The following is a 13,250-nucleotide window of genomic DNA, read 5'->3' on the forward strand; positions in this document are numbered from 1 at the left end:
GGAGGCCATGGTTGGGTATTTCCTGCGGGACGAAAAATTTCCCCTCCATTCTAATCACGGGTAGGAGCTGGCCTTTCATTCTTTCTGCAAGTCAGAATCACCGATTATAGTGGTACCTCGGGTTACATACGCTTCAGGTTACAGACTCCGCTAACCCAGAAATATTGCCTCAGGTTAAGAAGTTTGCTTCAGGATGAGAGCAGAAATCGTGCTCTGGCGGCGCGGCGGCAGCAGGAGGCCCCATTAGCTAAAGTGGTGCTTCAGGTTAAGAACAGTTTCAGGTTAAGAATGGACATCCAGAACAAATTAAGTACTTAACCCGAGGTACCACTGTACATATTAAAATTTTCTCTCCTGCCCTTCCTCTCAAAAGGAGCCCAGGTGGCAAAAACACAAAGCGATAAAACAAATACTCTATTCAAAGGGCTTGTTGCAAGAGGAAGTTTGTCTCGCAGTAGCACTGGGAAGACAACAGAAGCAGTGCCTCTCTAACACGAGGGAATGCCAAAGGGCAACACTAAAGGCCGGGTTCTTGCATTGTGCAGAACAGACCTGATAAGATGATACTTGCAGGAGGCCTTCACTTGCAGAAGGCAGTGATCAGCTGGCTATATGAAGGGTGAGATGATCTGTCGGGTATCCTGGCCCCAAGCAGCATAGGGCTGCATGCACCCAAACCAGAACTTTGGAAAAACAACAACACTGAATTTAGCTAATTGACAAATGCAACAATGAATGTGCAGCTGCATAAGCTGCTTTTAAACCATCTTCCAGGATTATCCCATCATAAAACCGATCTCAGATATACACACCGTTATCTTAAGATTTCTGACTGCAACCCCTTATGTTTATCACTTCAGTAACCTGGAAAAATATCAACTGTCTACATATTCTGTGTCATGAGTCATAAAGAGAGAAAACACCCAGGACTGTTACACTCAACAGTAGCGGTATTTGTGGCTTCTTGACTCTTAGTGTGTGTGGCATGCCATCGGAGCTATTGCTCCAGCCATTCATCCGAGGACTGACATAGTTGCTCACCTGTGGCAATATTCTGCACTGAGCTAAAAGAGAAAGAGCTCTCCACCTTTACTGCCCCCTTCCCTTTCTGCCCATACAGCTGAATCTATTTTAGTTACCGTATTTTTCGCTCTATAGAACACACTTTTCCCCCTCCAAAAATGAAGGGGAAATGTGTGCGCGTCCTGTGGAGCGAATGCAGGCTTTCGCTGAAGCCTGGAGAGCGAGAGGGGTCAGTGCGCACCGACTCTCGCTCTCCAGGCTTCAGGAAGCTATCCGCAAGCCTTCTGAGCGTAGCGGGAGTGCCCGCCAGGCTCCCAAGGCTTGCGGATAGTAGCCTGCAGCCTGGGGAGCGCAAGCCTTCTGAGCGTGGCGGGAGTTCCCGCCGGGCTCAGAAGGCTTGCGTATAGCAGCAAGCTCTGGGAGCGAAGGCGAGGTTGCGCGCAACCTCGCTGCCGCTCCCGGACCTGTTCTGGGGGTCGGGGTCAGGGGAAACGCAGGCTTCCCCCGTCCCAGCCCCGCGGCTAAAAAGAAAGCCAAGACAGGGAGCGGGATCCATCCCGCTCGCTGTCTTGGCATCTGCTAAAGCTGCGCGCAGCTTCTCCTGGCTGGAGAAGTTGTGCATGGCTAAAGAGGAAGCTAAGACAGCCAGCGGGATGGATCCTGCTGGCTGTCTTAGCTTCTTTGCTCTTTGGGGCTGGGGGGGGGGGAATAATTTTTTTTCTTTATTCCCCCCCCCAAAAAAAACTACGTGCGCCCTATGGTCCGGTGCGCCCTATAGAGCGAAAAATACGGTATTTTCCTTGGCATCATTATTTGGTATTTTGACACAACTTCACATGTTCATGAAGTTACAGGCCATGATCCAGAGAGCGGCAGGACTGTGCTGCAAACATAGCTTCACTAAAGCAGACTGCTTATTTTACTAAGTGGGAAAGTTTTGCGCTCCTATTTTCCCAAGATGCAGATGTTAAAGAGGAAGCCCACCCTCAGAGCATATGGGGCTAAACTAAGCCACCACACTTAAGTCATACACAGCATACAATACACAAGAGGTTTCCAAGAAAATATTATTGTTGTAGAATGCTCAAGAATGGCTTTTAAGAAGACAAACCTTTGTCAGATGTACTTAGGTTTTCACAAAACAGTAAATTTCCCTAATCGTTGAGGAACACAAAAAATACTGCACTTGGAACGAAACGTATCAGCATTTGGCAAACAACAAATCAAAGCAACAGTTGAACAATGAAATAAAAATAAAACCGCAGCACACACTGAAAAGATCTCAGGCGCAACGTGACATGGAGATTTTTACATGTTTACTTTGTAAACCTTGCACGTTAGAAGGTGTATGAATATTTCCTATTATAGAGATGGGAAAAGTGGAAAGTTTATATTTTGTCTTCTTCCAGTGTAGGAAGAGCCAAGAGACAAATATATTGGAGTTAAAAGAGATAAAAACAGTTTGCCACTAGTATTCCCTCAACTGTGTTCTGTACGAAGTTTGGCTGTAATCGGTGCCCACCCCAAACTCTTAAAGAGCAACAAGGAGACATAGTGCATTTATATTGCTTTTATTCATCAGGATAAGATTGGCAATTATTCAGCCCAGCAGACGTACCTTGGAAGTCAAACGGAATCCGTTCTGGAAGTCTGTTCATCTTCCAAAACGTCCGAAAACTAAATCGCAGGAAGCTCCTGTAGCCAATCAGAAGCCGCGGAAGCCCCGTCGGACGTTCAGCTTCCAAAAATAGTTCACAAACCGGAACAGTCACTTCTGGATTTGCGACATTCAGGAGCCAAAACGTTTGCGAACTAAGTTGTTGGAAAACCAAGGTACGACTACTTCGCTTTTTCTAATTTACACTCTCATGATCTGCAAATATGCTAGCCATTTAAGTGTGCAGCATGCATGATGGTCTTAACACAGATAGGGGTGAGGCATCTCTGTGATGGGGGAAACTCCCATTTGTGGTTCAGAAAACCCCATTAGGCTGACATTTACCCTACCCCCCCCCACAAAAAAAATTACTCTGACTATAAGTGAAATGGAGCCTTGGATGCATGTCTAAGGTGAAGTGACTTGATTACAAATAGTACTCCCTGCTTTTTTCTGCTGCAGAGGCAGTTTTAGGGCTCTTACAGGGTCCTCATGTCCTCCTTCCCAAAGCTGAGCAAATACTTACAGAGCTTTGGCTTTTCTTTTAAAAAAGGTAAAGGACCCCTGGATGGTTAAGTCCACTCAAAGGTGACTATGGGATGTGCCACTCATCTCGCTTTCAGGCTGAGGGAGCTGGTGCTGGTCTACAGACAGCTTCCTGGGTCATGTGGCTGGCATGACTAAACCGCTTCTGGCACAACAGCACACTGTGACGGAACCCAGAGCTCACAGAAACGCTGTTTACCTTCCCCACCGCAGTGGTACCTATTTATCTACTTGCACTTTGACATGCTTTCAAACTGCTAGGTTGGCAAGAGCTGGGACAGCAATGGGAGCTCACCCCGTTGCGGGGATTCGGACTGCCAACCTTCTGATCGGCAAGGCCAAGAGGCTCAGTGGTTTAGCCCACAGTGCCACCCGCATCTACAGGGCTTTGGGAAGGAGATGGGAGGCCTCTAGGGCCATCCAGAGCCCTCAGGCCTCCTTCCCAATGCCCAACACCTTTTACCCGGGCCGAGGGCTGGAGAGGGTGTCAGCTTTTTAGCCTCACACATGGCATCATATCACCAGGGTGCCCAGGGACCAAATACAACTGGCCCTCTGAGTCCTCCTCAGGCCACACTCCACACTGTCCACCATTTGGAGGATAGAGAGGGGTGTTTGAGCATGCATAGATGCTACCTTAATGTACAAAGCAAAAAGCTGCATTCATAGTTCAAACCACTTCTGCTCCTGGTCTCCACCAGAAGCATGTGACCCTCAGAAATTTGATCCTGGCTGAGAGGGGCTTGTCACTCATGTTTCTTGTCATTCTGTTGCGTCGGGAGAGCAGAGGAACGTCACATTCCCTTCACCGGTGGCATCTTTGAAAAGCGCCGTGGAGTTTCACCAACCCACACTGGAAAACGTCTTTAAAACGACAACAGGACATCGCGTTCCTGCACACTGGTATAGAAAGGCTGGCCAAAGAGAAACGAATGCCAACCAGGCTTGATCTTCTCAGCTAAAGCCATCACTACGTACAGATCGCCCTCTGCTTTTAAATCCAGGTCTATCTCCAAGTTCCGGAGTGATTTCAGAGGCTTTTTCCCTTTTTGCCTGTGGGATGACAGGGAAAACTGGTTGAGCGGAATATTTTCATTTCAAACCATGCCAGGGTACTGAACACACTGCTTCTGCAAGCTCCTATATACTTACGTATCGTCTTCTACATATTTGATGAGAGTTAAGGCTTTTCTGTGGAGGACCAACAAGAATTGGGCAAGGAACACCCTCCTCAGAGACAATCCAGGTTTCAAACAAAAGACCTGTTAAAAAATGGCCACACAGGAAAAATCAGCAAACGGTCTCATCTACTGCCATTTTCTCATCAGTTATATTCTAGCAAAATACTCATTGTGATGGGAGGTGGGTGAGCTTGTGCGCTGCAGGGACTCTGGGGGAGATGCAGCACATCTCTGAGTGCACGACACAAACAGATGCATTACAAACAAAATCTACCATTCATTTTGAAAGCATGAATACATCAACATGTTTTTACAGTTATATGCATTGCCCTTTCTAATCTGTTTATGCGCTGGTTACATTCGGAGCCTATGTATAACACGATATGTATTATGTGGCGTTATAGACTTGGTAATATTTTTGCAGAACTTGTAAAAAATATATATATTGTCAAGATTAAAGAGCAGGTCTGAATTTGTAGCTCTCGTAACTTGGTACAATGCTGGGAACTGGCTTTTACAAAGAAATAGATGGGAGACAGACCCACTCATGTTTAGATACTCAGTCTTAACAATAATGCTTTTATTTCTACACCTCTTAAGTACACTTGAAGCTTTCCCTCAGTTTCTAGACATATAGTATACCACCACTTGAATTAACTTCAAAGTACAGAACAGAGAGAAATCTTCTTTAAAACCACTGTTAAATTACTACACAAAAGAAATCACTTGAGATTTTTTAATACATATATATACAACTACACAAAAAACTACTTCAGTGTTTTTTTTTAACATGCTATGTATTAATCTGCTTTCATTTGAGTGAATAGTCACCTGATACAGGAAGTCTTTTACTAGAGTTGGTGCAGGACATCTTGGAAAACATTCCTGGAAAAAATACAAACAGGGGAAGCATGAAGCAATATGCTGAATTTCCCCACAAAACCAAGTTAAACTGGTGGCTGTCCACTGTAACTGTATTTCTTCCTATGTTCAAAAACGTTGGTTTGGGATTGCAGCCTTGACTACATTCTTACACACACACACATGTGGGAGCAAGCTCCACTGAATTTAAGTGGGGGCTTGCTTGGTCAGGCCTGAATTGTAAGACTTCAAGCGCTCTCCACAGAGAATTGGGGCTACAACCCTAACCTGCTCCTGTCTTGAATTCAATGGGACTTTCCTCTGAGTAGATGTGGTTAAGGCTGCAGCCTCAGTGAAACACCTTTCCATTTCAGTTCTGAGATACTTACTCGACTCCTTTTATGACTTTATTTAACCAAATGTTTGTACTGCCTGAATTGTTTCCCAAGAAATACTTAAAGCGTCAGTGAAAATGGTGGAAAGCAAATAATTAAAGCATTCCAAAGGGAATAGACAACAGAGGGAAAAGAGACTGAAACCTGTCAACATCTACATGTCTTGGATATGCTGGTCCAATTTAAAAAAACCACACACTTAAAATGCTTATGAGAAAACATGGAATGATGACCCATGAAAATGAAAGAGACTGCAAACTTTTGATTCAAGCAGCATTATCACTGGAACTTTCTTTCTTTTTAGAAACACAATAACCATATGATTTGAAGTTTCAGTTTGAGGCTGGCTATGCTTCTCAACTGCTGATGCATGCCTTATTACAGAGACAGGAACCCTGCGGTGGTAATGCAAGTTTCTTTCAATCCCCATGTCTTGTCAGCATTTGAACAAATTGCTAGGTTGCTTCTCCATTCCTTCCCAACTAATTCAGGATGTGCAGCTGATCGGCCACAAACACGGTACAATTCCTTCCTTCTGACAGAACCACAACTGGCCCATGAATACTTACCCCTATCAGAAAGGGGGAAAGAACTGAAGGGTTTGCAGTTTTGCTCACTACCACGACTGTTTGTTCCTTAAAGTACTCTGAGATTATTTGGCCATGGGTGCTTCTAAAGGTACCCAGTGAATCTGGACTGCCATAGTTGGCAAAATTAAACTGATTCAATTTTTTAAAAAATGATTAAAGATTTCTAGAATATAATGGAATTAGCTGCATATTAAATAGGGGTCTTTCATGCTAGTAAGCAGTATGCAAATATTGTTGAGTAAATAAATCAAAATAATTATCTCAGTTGCAAAGCTAACTTTCACAATACATTCCCATCGTTTCTGAATGTGAGAAGGAGAGGAGAGGGGCGCAAATTTAATATTTCTTTGTATTGGGAGAGCAAACAAGGAAAATACGCTTTTCCAAGAAAGCAGCACTAAGCATGAATTCAGATTAGCACTTAAAAATTATGCTTTCTTAGCAGTGACGTAGCGTGGGTTGTCAGCACCCGGGGCAAGGCAAGTAATTTGCGCCCCCTAACCCGTGGATTTGCGCCCCCTAACCCTAACCCCCAGATGTTGCGCCCGGTGCGGCCGGCCCCCCCTGCACCCCCAAGCTACGCCACTGTTTCTTGAGCTTGTTTGGAGGTTCTAGCAGGGGAGCACAGCTATCGTATACCCTTGACCGAAGAACGGTACACTCCTTCTATCTGGGATGGTCGTCCTCTTCCACCGAGCATGCAGCTTCGGGAGGGACGCACATGGAGTGGTGAGGGAGGAAGGGGACACCCGCCTAGCCAGCCAGATCAGCCGAATCAACCCTGGCGATCAATGGGGTGACAGATGTCGCAGCCAGATCGCCCTGTTAGTTGTGCTGGATAGACTCCCTTTAACTTCCTCATTCGGAGGGGTGGGGAGCCCGCTCAGCGGCCTGCCTACCAAAATATCTAAGTGGAAACCTTCATTTTTACCTCAAAGGGAAAATACAAAAACTGCCTGGAAAATCTTATACCCCTAGAAAAGACATCTAGTCAGAAAGGGGACAAGGTAGACATCATAATGACAAAGAGATAATTCAAAAGCTTCTCAATACAACATTACTTCTTTTCATTAGAAACGAAGGAGCCAGTGGCATTTGGGAGAATTTAGCGGAGGAGATCAATGACCTTACCTTCAGCAATCCTTGCACAAAAGACCCGACTTGTAATGAAAGGAGGTTTCATTTTTGCAAAGCCTCGAACACTTCCTCTCTGTTAAAGTGAGAAAGAGGCACAGTGCGCATACCATCTGTAATACAACATCATTTTAATAGTACAGGCAGTGAAGTTTAGCCAAGAGAAAAATCGGCAGCGGTTATATATTGCACAGGAACTGGGGCAATTCTTTTAGGGATCCACATATATTTTCTAACATGTTCCTCCAGCATATTTTCTATATGTTCCTCCAGCATGCAAACTGTGAATTTTGTGGCCAGAGTGATGTTCTTCCCCCCCTTCCAGCTTGGACACCCACCTCCATCGGACTGTCCAGAACATCACTAGAGGAAATGTCCAGCCCGGATGCGAGAAGCCCTGAGCCTTAATCATGTTTCAAGCAAGTCAAGAGATTTCAAGGGCGGGAAACCTTTCTCAGTCCAACGGCCACGCTCCTTCATGGGTAATTTCCCAGGTGGCGCATGCCACAAGTGGGCAGAGCTCAGGGCAAAAGTGTGCAAAGAAATCAATATAATTTTTTTACCTTTGTGCAGTAGGCTAGCCTCTACACCAGGAGTTGACAACCTAAGGCCCATGGGCCACAACCGGCCCATGGGAGTCGTTCAGCCGACCCATGGGCCCCTGCCACCTGCTCAGTTGGCTCCCATGAGCCTTGCTAAACCGGCGTGGTGCAGAGTGGGGACCGCCTTCCACAGCGCTGGCCAGCTTCCCATTGGCTGCAGGAAGCTCCTGCAGCCAATGGGAACCTGCATACGCCTCCTCCGCGCCGGAAATAGTGTTGTGCATGTGTGAGCACTCCTGCCCACCGTGGCATCTGCGGGACCATGAACCGGCCCAAGCCACAAAAACTTTGCTGACCCCTGATCTACACACACTCTATCCTTTCAATCTGGGATGCGGGTGGCGCTGTGGGTTAAACCACAGAGCCTAGGACTTGCTGATCAGAAGGTTGGCGGTTCGAATCCCTGTAACGGGGTGAGCTCCCGTTGCTCGGTCCCTGCACCTGCCAACCTAGCAGTTCAAAAGCATGCCAATGCAAGTAGATAAATAGGTACCACTGCGGCGGGAAGGTAAACGGCGTTTCCATGCGCTGCTCTGGTTTCGCCAGAAGTGGATTAGTCATGCTGGCCACATGACCCGGAAGCTGTACGCTGGCTCCCTCGGCCAATAAAGCGAGATGAGCGCCGCAACCCCAGAGTCAGTCATGACTGGACCTAATGGTCAGGGGTCCCTTTACCTTTTATCCTTTCAATCTGGGAGACAAAGAGTCATTATTAGAGTTCATGGCCACATTCCTGCCAGGTCAAGACACATCAGTAAAAGACATTCCAGGATCCTCAAGATCCTACATTATGGCATGTCCCTATTTTACGACCAATCACTTTTTATAAACCTTTGCATGTAAACAACAACAACAACTGCATACAGTTTTGGTCAAGTACAGTTAGAAAATGATTTCAAGTGCCGTTATGCTTATGAGATGGAAGCTGGTATTAACTGGGCACTCCCGAAAATCTAGAAGTATTCTTATTTACGATGTGTAATTTATTTTACCGAAGGGAGATCAAAACGGAGAAGAATGGAAGGGCTGTTTCCTTTCATGATGCAGCTAAGATAAGGGCTTACATCTATGTCTTCTGGAGCACTTTGTGATTTCATAGATGAAAGGAGTTCCATTATAGGAATAACTTCCCCCGTCAGCATTGGAATGATGCTCTGGCCCTAGGCAATAAATAACATTTTATGAAATAAAAAAAAGCAGAGCATGCACTTACAAAACGTGACATGAAAGGACTGGGAGGTTGTTTTTTTGTTTTTTTAAGAGAACAGAGTAATAGGGAAATAGTCAAATACTTTATTTTCCAGGTTTGTTCCAACATAACCATAACCAATAGAAAGATAAGCAAATAAATGAAGAAAAAAAAACTGAATGCAATTTTAAAAACTTGATTCATGATCTTTTTATTTTAAGACTGTTGAGTGAAAGTACCTGGGACAGATCTAGGACTTAAACTGCAAAAAGATTAAATGCAGTTAACAAATTTACTGCTGCATTTAACACTTCATCAGAAGAAAAGATATGGGGTTTCATTCCTTGTTAATTACTATTCCCCAAGTGTCCTCTACAATAACCCCCCCTCTCAGCCAGATATAGCTTAAGAAGCTTGCATTGTTAGTTCTTTTGCCTGACAAACAACTAGTATAGAAAAACCTTCCCTTTTTTGTAATACTATTTTGTTTTTTCTGTTTAGAAAATTACATTTGTTAGGAGGTTGATAGTAGTCAATCTGAGGAAGATACTACCTTTTTTTAATAAGAAGACTCAAAATTCATCTAAACTGCCTTATATAGTGAGAATAAAATATTAATCAGATTTCTACTTTGCTCTAAAATAGGCAGGTGTGTGTGTGTGTGTAGGTTTTTCAGTTTCCTCAGAGTTCCTATCACATCTTCATAGAAATTGTTCTCGTATACAAAACTTCCAGAATATCCAGGAGAATCCAGAGTAGCTCCTTCTTCGGATGGGTATGATGCAATGGGAAAGGAGCAAAGACACTCATAACTTACTGAAATCAATGGAATTTGCAATCCATGTTTTGCTGCACACAATGCTCCTACCTCGTCTTCCAGTCTCTCCGCAAGTAGATTTGAGCCAACGAGGCATGAGCTCTGCTGTTTCAAATCACTGTGCCCTAATAAAACCACTTCTGGGATTCAAAATTTAACATGTACACAGTTAAGTGAAGAATCATGAACAGTAGTACCTTAGTTTTTGAACGTAAAACATTCCGGAAGACCGTTCGGTAGCCTTTGATACAACTCAATTTTTTTATATGTATTTTTTTATATGTATTTGTTGCATTTGTGCCCACAATGTTACCATTGCCCACTTGCCGGCTGAAGCTGATGGGAGATATAAAAATGTAGTGTAAACACCAAGAACTGGGAAACACTGGCCTGTAAGCGCTCCAGTTGGATAACAGCCTTTACCAAAGGTGTCATGGGTTTTTAAGACGCTCAAACTCAGGACGAAAAGGAGAAACGTGCTAAGAGGAAGGCACGCTTGGCAAATCCACACCATGATCAACTGCTGCCTGGAAACCAACGTCCCCACTGTGGAAGGACGTGTGGATCTAGAATTGGCTTCCAGTCACTTATGGACTCACCGCTAAAACCGTGTTTATGGAAGGCAATCTTACTCGGCTACGAGTGATTGCCAAAGAAGAAGAAGATGGGAGATATGGTACTTTAACAACACCAGGAGGGCATCAGAGTGGCAGAAAAACAGGTTGCCTGCCCCTCAACCCAGCCCCCTAACCAGTTCCTCTCCTGTGTTACAGATCTATCCCCATCGGTGTACACACCATATATTTAAAGCACATTCCCCGGTCCTACTGAAGAATCCTGGGAACTGTAGTTTGTCAAGGGTGCTGGGAGTTGTAGTTCTCTCTGGGTGCAAGGAACTACAGTTCCCAGGATTCGTTTTCCCGGTCAATGCATGCTGTGAAAGGGACCCTCAAAGGGAGACACTGCTGCAGCTGCCCCTGTTAGGCAGTCACTCACCCTGGGACTTCAACGGGGGCGGGGGCGGGGTGCTCACCTGGAAGCGGCTACTCTGTAACTACTCTGTGCTGTCTCTGGGACTGCAAAGCTTCAAGGAGAGGGGAGGGAAACCCACTCCTGTGCGTGCGCGCTGTCCAAGGTACTGCGCATCCCAGAGATTTGCTCGCGCGTTTTAAGAAAAAAAGGGAAGGAAGGAAGGCAAGCAAGAGTAAAGTATAGTGTCATGCACCTCTCATTTCCGGCTCTACAATGCATTTTTTTATTTTTATTTTTGCATTTTCTGCATGCGGTCAGATGCAACACAGAACAAGCCTGCATCTGTTCGCGGCTGCTAAAGCGGCAGCAGCCTTTGAATTTCTTTTATTTTTGCATCTGGCAAAAAAAGAGGTGGAAGAATCGAAAGAAGCAGCTCCGACGCAGCGCGCAGAGGTTTTTTTTTTTTTTGCAATAATCCTATCCCCGATATAAGTAACAAAAACCGAGGATATGAGTTTTTCAGGACCCTCTGCTTGTCCCTGCCGTCGTTGGAGCTGCTCTGCATTTTCAGCCTTGTAGCACAAGGGGCAGACATTCAACAGATATAGTTGACAGAGTAGCGCATGGGTGCAGCTAGCATTTATTTTAAAGCAAAGGACCTTCCAGCTCCGGATTTTATTTTTTTACCCGTTGTAACATTTCGGTTCACTTCCACGCATGCAGGATCCTAGGATCTGTATTTGAGAGCCGGAAGTCTCCATCGAAAAGAAAGCCTTACCTCTTAGGCGTGACACTTGTCTATCCAGCACTGCTAGAAGCACGCAGGCGCGAAAAGTGGTTTGTTGCTTTTAAAAAGTGTTTCAATCTCTGGTCCGGTCCACCGGTTTCATTCAGGTGATCCGTGGTACCTCTCCCTCAAATATTCACACTGCTTTTCAATTGCATTTGCTGCTTCTTTTATTTCTCATATTGCATTTTGTTATATTACAATTGCAACGCTATGGAATTCGAATTGCATTGCAGCACAGCACAATGCACGAAGTAAGGGAAGCAATAAAAACGCAAGCAAAAACCACGCAGCTTTCTAGCACGATGCATTGCAACAGGGAGAAATATCAGTGCACGTTTCACCAAGCCCGTCAGCAATTTTCAAGTGGCCCGTGGTGAGTTTGGGAACCACTGCTTCTAATTTTATATCATGTTTTGCTTCAGTGGCTTCTTAATGCTAACAGGGAATGTTTGCCTGTGTGGGATGCTTCCAACAGGTTTAGTGCTGACGAGGCCTGACACACACAAAGAAAGCAAGCTTTCATGGCTTATATACAGTGGTACCTCGGGTTACAGATGCTTCAGGTTACAGACTCCGCTAACCCAGAAATAGTACCTCGGGTTAAGAACTTTGCTTCAGGATGAGAACAGAAATTGCACCGCGGCAGCGCAGTGGCACCAGCAGGAGGCCCCATTAGCTAAAGTTGTGCCTCAGGTTAAGAACAGTTTCAGGTTCAGAACGGACCTCCAGGACGAATTAAGTTCTTAACCAGAGGTACCAGTGTATAGTGAATGGGACAACAGCTCACATTTCCAATTCCAGTGTTCACAAAATGCTACCTGAAAGTCACTCCATCACTTTTATATCTCTTCTATAGACTGAGAAGTTGTGGGAGGCAGGAAACTAAATTTCCAGCACTTGAGTTGATTTAATACAGTACTTGCATTCCGCTTTTCTAACAAATGTCGAGCTCAAAAGTGGCTCGCAATAATCCCAATAGCATTAACAAATGTTGCAGTCACTAGAATATCAAACGCTATAGCATGTAAAGCAAGCAACAACAAAATAACCAGTGCAATAAAGTCAGTGTAATTCAGAGAGTTTTGCCATGCCAGGATACTTCCTAATCACATGGAACCTTTACTCCAGAGCCCCTGTCCACACAAGGAACATCCCTTTCTGGGAACACTCCTTTCTGATTTCTTGAGATTTTGTATAGAATTGCAGAGTTGGGGTCCAATCTGAAACCATGCTGGACCGTTGCTTAGCTTTGCAAATACGCTAGCACTTTTATTGCTGCACCACTGTGAAAATCACTTGCTTATTTTTTTTTTAATGAGAAAACTGTGCACTTGAAACTGCCCAAAGCTTAACATCCCAGTCTATACAGTATCCATGTTTGTTCTGAGAAATGGCTGCCATCTGTTAACAGAATTCTTGAGTACGTTCGTGAATCCCTGTGCCTGTCTACTCAGATGCCAGCCCCACTGCATCCAGTGAGACTTACTCCCAGG

The 13,250-nt window shown here is 44.9% G+C and overlaps 1 protein-coding gene across 1 annotated transcript; it reads right to left on the reverse strand.

Moving 5' to 3' along the window:
- Positions 1-3,763: 3,763 nt before the first annotated feature.
- Positions 3,764-11,041, reverse strand: LOC307206521 (uncharacterized protein). The gene is made up of 5 exons (XM_079959873.1): positions 11,029-11,041; positions 8,982-9,149; positions 7,385-7,463; positions 4,379-4,488; positions 3,764-4,279 (listed from the first exon to the last, which is right to left on the reverse strand). Exons 2-5 carry the CDS (start codon positions 9,129-9,131, stop codon positions 4,181-4,183), a joined length of 438 nt encoding a protein of 145 aa, XP_079815999.1. The 5' UTR covers positions 9,132-9,149; positions 11,029-11,041; the 3' UTR covers positions 3,764-4,180.
- Between the last annotated feature and the right edge of the window lie 2,209 nt (positions 11,042-13,250).

The sequence above is a fragment of the Podarcis cretensis genome, assembly GCF_951804945.1.
Source record: "Podarcis cretensis genome assembly, chromosome: 17".
NCBI lineage: Eukaryota > Metazoa > Chordata > Lepidosauria > Squamata > Lacertidae > Podarcis > Podarcis cretensis.